The 9,363-nt window shown below is 34.3% G+C and overlaps 1 protein-coding gene across 1 annotated transcript in view; it reads right to left on the reverse strand.

The window, feature by feature from the left end:
• LOC139526980 (ubiquitin-conjugating enzyme E2 D3-like) overlaps window positions 1–5,852 on the reverse strand; it is a gene marked incomplete in the record, with an annotated part of 6,328 nt that extends 476 nt beyond the window's left edge. Inside the window, 5 exon segments of the mRNA XM_071322180.1 lie at window positions 708–764; window positions 1,290–1,367; window positions 2,640–2,671; window positions 4,168–4,231; window positions 5,735–5,852. Of these exon segments, the coding sequence (XP_071178281.1) occupies window positions 708–764; window positions 1,290–1,367; window positions 2,640–2,671; window positions 4,168–4,231; window positions 5,735–5,758 (255 nt within the window).
• Window positions 5,853–9,363: the final 3,511 nt, after the last annotated feature.

Consider the following 9,363-nt stretch of genomic DNA (forward strand, 5'->3'; position numbering starts at 1 on the left):
GGACTACTCTTGTATATGTCGTTTTTGAAACCAATATGTCCACTTGTCATTAACTTTTTTTTTAGTTTTAAGATTAGATGTTTAGTACTGGTCTGATATTCAAGAGGAATGTCACAGTGGAGCAATTTGACACAGAAAATCATAGAAACTGTTTTTGTCAGAAAACACTGCCATATTTTCATCATACAATTCTCACTCATCTGTGTCCACACTTTTTGTATTACAATACAAAGAAACCCCATTATTTTTATTCTATAATTTAAAGTCAACTTTACTATGTTCTTTTGTTTGCCAAGTATTCTGTATTCCCCCCCCCCCCCCCCCACCCCCCCCCCCCCCCCCTTATGATCTCAATTCTGTAAACCCTATTAAGACACTCATATATGCATTGCAGATAATTGAAACCTATTAGACTGTTGTTAGTCGAGAATGCTGTGACGTCCAACGGCTGTTTTGCTAGACAAGCTGGGGCCGTTGGCCCAAATTTTCTGGCAAAACAGCCGTTGGTCGTTAGAGAAATCTCGGACTAAGCTGTTGTACAATGAGGTCCTTGGTCTTTTTGAATATAGTGAATGGCAATCATACAGCCTATTCTAATTTCTCATTAACACCATTCTACCTGACATATTGGTTGAAACTTAAAGCTATATCTTACGTTTACGTATGTCTAAAGATGGCGCCCAATTTGACTTAAGTACACCTAAACATATTTCACCTGAACTTCCACTTATGTTTGGATGGTAAATCTTTGTTGTAAATTTTACCTGCAAATTATAGAAACATAATAAAAAAATAATATTACCTTTGACTATAAAAATTTACTTAAAACGCAACTTAGTTAACAATTTATAAATATCACAGTACAAGTAAATTGTAACACTAAAGGCGGAGTGCGCTGTTGGTACAAAGAATGCAGCAAAATTTTTCACTTTTTTGTCTGGTTTACTTTGATCTGAGTCTACTGTATGTAAGTGAATCGTGAACACCGGGGTTCTAGGTTATACAACATGCAGTATTTTGATTGGTTAATTTCTGAGTCTGAGTACAATAATCGTGCTTGAAAGTTTTAAGACTGCAAGGCGGGATCTTTCTTTCTATCATATTGACCTCATACAAAGTATACTCTACAAGTGACATGGAATCCTGATGAAATATTTTCAATTTTGCTTGCAAGCTTCAATTCACTATAATACTAAAATCGGAAGTCCACTTACGGTATTGAGGATATTATGTCAGGATCCTAGACTAACTCTGCAAGATAACAATTATAGAATACACAGACTACTAACCTTTGGTGGTTTTAAAGGATAATCACTGGGAATCGTCAACCGCAAGTAAAATAATCCTCCAGCATAAGGAGTTCCATCCTGAAACGACACATTATCAAGTACAATTCGACAATTTGTTAGATTTTGAAACTGATAGGAAACAGATACAGGGTAAAATTATTCTGCTCCTTGACCCTACTCCTAGAAAAAATGGTCCTACTCTATCGCCCTACTCCTTCTATGAAAATTGGTCCTACTCCTTCGCCCAACTCCTTCAAGGAAAATTGACAGGAACTTTTTATGTTTATACACTATATTTTTGATAAGGTAGACACTTTAATAAACAGAAAACAATACACGCAGAACAGTCATCAGGTTTCCAGAAATCTTTCTGTAATAAAAAACTGACTACCAATATAACATTTTTTACCGAGTACAATGCAGACCTTATAGGTGAGTTCGAACAGTTGCCTTTAGTGACGCTGTCTTGATGCTTAAAATGTGAAAAAAAAATAGCAAAGATGTTTTTAAATAGTTTTTTACCAGTATTCTGTAGTATTTGTTAGCTAATCTCAATTCTGTAACCCCATCTTTAAACACAACTAGAACACACCCGTGATATCACGGGCCCGTGACTGAATTAAAGTATACAACTATGCGCAAGCCTTATTTTAGTATTAGTATTGTCATCTGATAAAGTCATGTCGATTATAAGATACACAGGTTTCCTCTGCTTTCAAGTCTTTCTGTTTGAACCCGTTGAACTGGAACTTATCAGTTATTGGTAATATCAATTATTTTGAAAACAAAAGGTCCTGGAATGGAGTATTTTTTAATCAACAGCATTGTCCTATATAAGTTATAAATAAAGTTGAATTCTTTGCTTTGCTGTTTTACGTCATGCCCACTAACAAATTGAAAACTGTACCTATATATAGATACGCCTTATTTTTAGTCCAGATTTTTAGTATTCGTATTGTTATCTTAGAAAGTCTTATTGATTAAAATACTACAATAGGTAACAATTTGACAATTTAGTAGTGTCAAGCCTGTGGTTATGACCCGTGTATATAGCATATTAGTCCTGAATACAACGTTTGGTGGTGCGCCTGTCAGATGCGGAACGTACAGGTGAGGTAATAGGTAACAGGTGAATATACTATTGGTATGGGTAGCGGACTCGACCCGGAACTTCTTAATTATTGGCAATATTAATTACGTGGAAAACAAAAGGGCCTGGAGTGGTGTAATTTTTAATCTACACCTTTGTACTATATTAGTCAAGTTGAATTCTGTGATTCGTCGTTTTTACGTGATGACGGCTGACAAATTGGACCTCGTAATTTTAGTATTCTAGAAGTCTATACTTACTGGTCCCTGTATCCTGCCCTCCCAATTGAACACTAAAAGATAAAGGAAACAGTTTATTTTTGTCTGCTATATATAGTTTTTATTCTTATCTTTTGTGTTTCAAAATACGTCCATTATAATAACGTATGCAAGTTGTTTTAACCTCTAAATGATGCCATATATTTTGATTATTTTGTGTATGAAGGATATACATTGAAGAAAAAAGATGTATGATATGTTCAACTGAAATAAGCAACTTTACCCTCTGAATATAATATATAATTCGTCTAAAAGCCGAAAAATGTTAGATCTGTAAATTAACTTTTTTGCAAATTTTTTGTTCATCCCTCGCCGGGATTCGAACTTATGCTACTGAGATATCGCCTGCACTGTATCCGACGCGCTAGACCCCTCGACCACCTTGGCTTCACAAATTTAAAGCTTTCGGTGGCCGGGTGTTACCTTTCCTCGTCAGTTTTAATCTAGCGTCGTAATATGCAGTACATAATATATAAGGCATGAAGATGGAATTGTTACAGATCAGCTGAAATATATATATATATATACTAGTATATCTATTGTTAAGGATCCTTCAAATAAATCCAAGATTCAGTCACAGAAATAATTAATTTATAAGTGCGTATGAACCAGTGACAACTCTACAACAGATTTACCCATCGGATCACCAGCAGTGATTGTGATACATGGTTGTGTATACTAGTATATATTATCTACAACTACTAAAGGAAGAGGCTGATTACGATTAGCCCTAACTCCTCTTACACCATACAAAGTCGGAAATGTTTGTGATGTGACGTATAAATGTAGTGTTTTGTACTTTCGTAATTTGTCTTTGAAACACTCTTTTTTTCCACAGAAAACGTCAAATTCGGAGACAGAACTTTATCGATCCATGTCTTATATGCTTTCGCACATGCACAGTCGACGTACTGCCCGAGAAATCCAAGTGAAAATTAGAAAAAGGATAGAAAATGGAACAGTTAGGCATATAAAGATCCTGTATTGTACATATTGTATTGTAAATGTATCATTTTGCTAAATTAAACGTTTCCATCTTTTATACTCGGGTGCAAAAATGAAATTGAGCGTTGAATCATGTGTCGGAATGATCCTCCCCTTTTTATGTTTAAACACGGGCACCCGACGTCCGTACCCTTCCCCCTTATTCTATGTAAACCCCCTGCCTAATGCTTTGACTAAAAGGTGAAACTAAAGAATTATTGCAAAAAACGAAGGGATTGCCGATTACAAACAGACAGAGAACGACTAGTTATAACCCTCCCCCTTTTTATGTGTAAAACACACTCCTCCCACTGCCCAATGTTTTGACTAAGAGATGATATTATTTGAAATTTACGATTTTTTTTCAGCAAAACAAGACTGAATCGACGATTACAAACGAACATTTGTCTTTGCTGTGTACACACTCTTTGTTACAACACTTGCCCATGCAGTTGCCGGTATCGCGATTTAGCGGGCATCTTCTAGTATACTAGTATCTTATCATTTATTTTATTCGATTGCTTACTGTCATCATTTATAGGGCCCGCCGAACAACCTGGACTAGGATTTCCAGCAAGTTCTTTAAGTTCCTGAAAAGCAAAATTACACGTCATGTTATGCAAAGCAAGTTTATCAATATTTAAATTTGATACAGTCCTGGAATAGCAACAATGCAAGTTAAAAAAAAACACTAATATATATTGCGATTTTGTTTGTATAGTTTATCATTTCTCTAGCTATCAAACACATTTTTCGTCTACATCTATTTTAATGACTTTTCAAAAATTGAACACAAGTGACATATCCAGTCTTACCTACTCTACAGTCGTTGCAAAGAGACATCACAGCAGACTGTTTCTGTTCATTGTGCGATTTGAATTTGATTATCAAAGGGTACTAGATCAGATCTTGGTTTATACGGAAGATAACTCTTAAAATCAGTAATGTATATGTACTTTGAGATTCCGCCAATGTAGACGCACCCCTTGATTGACTGCAAGGGTACAGCGGATCCATGTACACTCCCTAAGGATTAATGGAGATGTGTCCTTTACAATATTATCCCACCACCAGATTGATGTATTATTTACAGCATTTAGTATATCCAAATTAATGTATTATTTCATAACTCTTTACTTCATTCCCACCCAACACCGCCCAAGGGAGCGTGTAGGACACCGGGAACACTGTTATTATGATGGAGGAAGCCGAAGTACTCGGAGAGAACCACCGGGCCACTCGGTGGAAACAGACAAACCAGAGAGATATCAGAAGATTGATCTCCAGGTCAAAGTAGGGGACAACTTTGACCAACCGAGGCCCCCAAAGTACCCATTCCAGTTTAAATTCCGGTCTGGGTACCAGAGATGTGTGTGAGAGGGTGAAAATTACCCTTCTGATGTACTGATATTTTTAGCACCCCGAGTGAGAATCGAACTCGGGACCTTCAGCACTGTAGCCACCGGTCTTAACCACTAGACCACGAACTCACACATGTTCTGTGTAATGTGTTTATATGATAGTCCGTATCCATGATATCATGTTCTTTTCAAAGCATACACATGACACAGATGCTACCAGCTTACATAAAATACATTTTTGAAAATGACTGACATATTAATTACACCAGTTACTCTTTAAATAAAGCTTATTTAGTGTTTGCATCGAATAAACACGTTATTAAAGGCCGTAAATAAGTTTACATAGGAATTCAGGAAGTTTAATCAATAACGCATGCGTTGTATTGGATGTTTACATGGTATATATTTATTTGAAGTATTTTCTTCCTGGCTTTAATAGTTACATTGAAATAAATGAATAAAGACATTCCCCAAAACTATGACAATTGTTTGTTGTTATATAATTATGGTAGGTCTGTATTTGCATCTAGTGTGAATCTACAGATATATCCAAATTAATGTATTATTTCATAACTCTTTACTTCATTTTATATGATATTGGATAAATTGTAACTTCTGGTTTATCTAATTTGTAGTTTTATGTTTTGTCTGTTTGCGTGTGAATAGATACACATTATACTGATATCAAAAAGGTGTTTTGTTTACCTGTTTACTGTGTAATTAAGGACTTACCTTGTTCAATCGCTTTGTCGCCATTTGTATTTATTTAAAGTTCCGGGGATCTATTAAAGTCATCAGACCAAAAATAATATTCAATAAAAATAAAGGTATGGAAAACACCGTTGTTATTTTTAGAATTGATAAGTTATGTACATAAACTGAAAGTAATAATAAACACAATTTTTTTGTTGTCGTGTTTATTATGAACAGTATTTAATTAATGTATCGCATTGTTATTTTTACTGGAATACATGTTATACCTTAGAATATATTTTGATTTTACATGTATACACAATGATAAAATTATGTCCTCTAATAATCATTTCTCTACATTTTAGTATGATTCATATATGAAATTATCTTTTGATCTTATTTAATATCATTTTTGTATTTTTTTAATACTATTATCAGTACCATGATAATGAATTATATTATTCTGAAAACAGTTTGTTTTGCGTAAGTCAAAATAGAAAACAGGAGGTTTACCCCTTATTAGCTCACCTGGCCCGAGCTTGTCCGTCGTCCGTCGTCGTTTACTTTTACAAAAATCGTCTCCTTTGAAACTATTTGGCCAAATTTAACCAAACTTGGTCAAATTCAGCATTTGGGTATTTAGTTTAAAAAATGTATCCGGTGACCCGGCCAACCAACCAAGATGGCCTCCATGACTAAAAATAGAACATGGGGGTAAAATGTAGATTTTAGCTTATATCTCTGAAACCATTAAAGCATTTAGAGCAAATCTGTCGGGGAGTAAAATTGTTTATTGAGTTAAGATCTATCTGCCCTGACATTTTCAGATCAATCGGACAATCCGTTGTTAGGTTGCTTCTGCCCTTGAATTAATTATTTGTTTTTATAAGGAAGTTTTGCCGTTTTTGGTTATTGTCTTGCATATTATTATAGATAGAGATAAACTGCAAACCGCAATAATGTTCATCAAAGTAAGAACTTCAAGTAAGTCAACATGACCAAAATGGTCAATTGATCACTAAAGGAGTTATTGCCCTTTACAGTAGATTTTTAACAGTTTTTCGTAAATTTTTGTAATCTTTTACAAAAATATTCTTCTCTTAAACTACTAAAACAAATTTAACCAAACTTGTTTACAATCATCATTAGGGTATCTAGTTTGAAAATTGATTCCATTGACCCCGCCAGCAAACCAAAATGGCCGACATATCTATAAATAATACATAGGGTAAAATGTAATTTTTGGCTGATATCTCTGAAACCAAAGCATTTAGAGCAAACTGACAAGATGACATTATTTATTATGTCCAAGATATATCTGTCCTGAAATTTTAAGACCATTCAGGTCATCCGTTGGTGGGTTGCTGTCCCTGAATTTGTTATTTTAAGAAAATTTTGCAGCTTTTGGTTATTATCTTGAATATTATTATAGATAAGAGATCAACTGTAAACAGCAGTAACGTACAGCAAAGTAAGACCTAAAAGAGGTCAACATGACCAAAATGGTCAATTGACTCCTTAAGGAGTAATTACCCTTTATAGGTAATTTTTAACAATTTTCATAAGTTTTGTTATTTGTTCAAAATATTTTCCACTGTAACTACTGGGCCAAGTTCATTATAGATAGAGATAATTGTAAGCAGCAAGAGTGTTAAGTAAAGTAACATCTTCAAGCTCATCACCATCACCAAAAACACAATATTTTCATGAATACATCTGTGTCCTTTGTTTAATATGCACACATATATATATATATACATGAAATATAGAAATTAAGACAACAGTGGCTCAAATCTCATCAATCGACCAAGACGATACAAATTAAAGAAACAAACACAAACTGCAACTTGAGCGAAACACTGTGCGCCGACGGGATAATCATCTAACGCAATGCAATGATTACATAATACATCAGACGACTATTTGGGTATCTCAAGATCTTAGAATTTTAAAACATGTCGCTAACTAGTTAGAACACAGACACGTCGTATCGGTCAACTACGTCATGATGTAAACCGTGAAACTTTTGTATGATCGGGGTTTCAGTCGTTCATCTTTCTAGCGAGTGCAACGTCGTATGATATATAATGTGTAAACGCAATACGTTGGAACTGGACAGCTTGAATGGTACTGCTGCAAATAGAAAGTTAACAACTTTGAAAATTGAAATCATCACGTTTCCCATAGACTTTTTCGTTCTCCAAAACTTAACTTGACCGAATTGGAAAGATTGAAATGATAACACGGGAATCAGAACAAATTAAAAACAATACTTTAACCGTAGAAACTACACAGACAATTGAAAAGAACAGAGGACAAAATGTATAGACAATAGCAATGAAAACTTAAGCCAAAATACTTATTTTTTTTTTAAATACTGGTGAACTAAGGTGCCCCAGAAGTATTATGGTACGATCTGTACTTCTAGCGGCACGTATCGGTTTGTTACTAGTTTTCGAAGACCATAGAGGATAAGATAGTTATCCAAGGTACCAGGATTATAATTTAGTACGCCAGACGCGCGTTTCGTCTACACAAGACTCATCAGAGACGCTCATATAATTATTTATAAAGCCAAACAAGTACGAAGTTGAAGAGCATTGAGGATCCAAAATTCCAAAATGTTGTACCAAATACGGCTAAGGTAATATATGCCTGGAATAAGAAAATACTTAGTTTTTCGAATAATTCAAAATTTGTAAAACAGGAAATTTATAAAAATTACCACATTAAGAAAGCGCGATTATAACATGGACAATTTGAACATTTTATTTAGTGGCAATCTGCCACACATATATTCTATAGCCGTAAACGAGACTGCATACAAACCACAAAAAAATTAAAAGATTATAGAAACGTGATTCTTGTCTATAAAGTCCTGTATGAAAACTGCCACATGCGTTTTAAGGAAGAAATCGGCCAAAAGTAGCAGCATAGTTGATTTACATAGAAATATCGAATACCCGTTGAAAAAACCCCAATGATATTATTTAAAAACAACGAAGCATCCCGTAATTGTATTATTGTACTATGGTAAATTTGTATATTCTTGTCTTTAATGTTTGCTAATATGCTTGATCTATATGACATTCGGTTCGTCTGTGTAACGTATTTGTATTTTTATTTCAATGATTAAACTTATATCACAATGTTGACTGCTGTGTTTTTGACATTTTTACCTCTTATTGTCTGTTTGTTTTGTTCACGCATCGTTGTCAGTATAATGGAATTGATGCGACTGTCATACAAATGAGAGGTTTAACTAGCGATAAAACGAGGTTCAATCTACCATTTTCTACATGAGAAAATGCCTGTACCAAGTCAGCAATATGACAGTTGTTATCCATTCGTTTGATGTGTTTGGGTTTTTGATTTTGACATTTGATTAGGGATTTTCCGTTTTGAATTTTCCTCGGAGTTCAGTTTTTTTTTGTGATTTTACTTTTTTTCACATGCATACACAGTTTTTTCCTTAAATAAATTCTCTGTTTTCAGTTTGGTCTTATTTTATATATTTTTTTCATATACGTATTTAATATCAGTTTGCTATTTTTATTCTTTCATTATGAACTGTAATATGTATAGATTATCGGGTTTTCTACACATTGATATCGTAAAATATCAGCCGCGAGCCACAATGTGAACCTTTATGGCGAGTGAGCGAAGCG

The sequence above is a fragment of the Mytilus edulis genome, chromosome 6 (assembly GCF_963676685.1).
Source record: "Mytilus edulis chromosome 6, xbMytEdul2.2, whole genome shotgun sequence".
In the NCBI taxonomy this organism is placed as follows: Eukaryota; Metazoa; Mollusca; class Bivalvia; order Mytilida; family Mytilidae; genus Mytilus; species Mytilus edulis.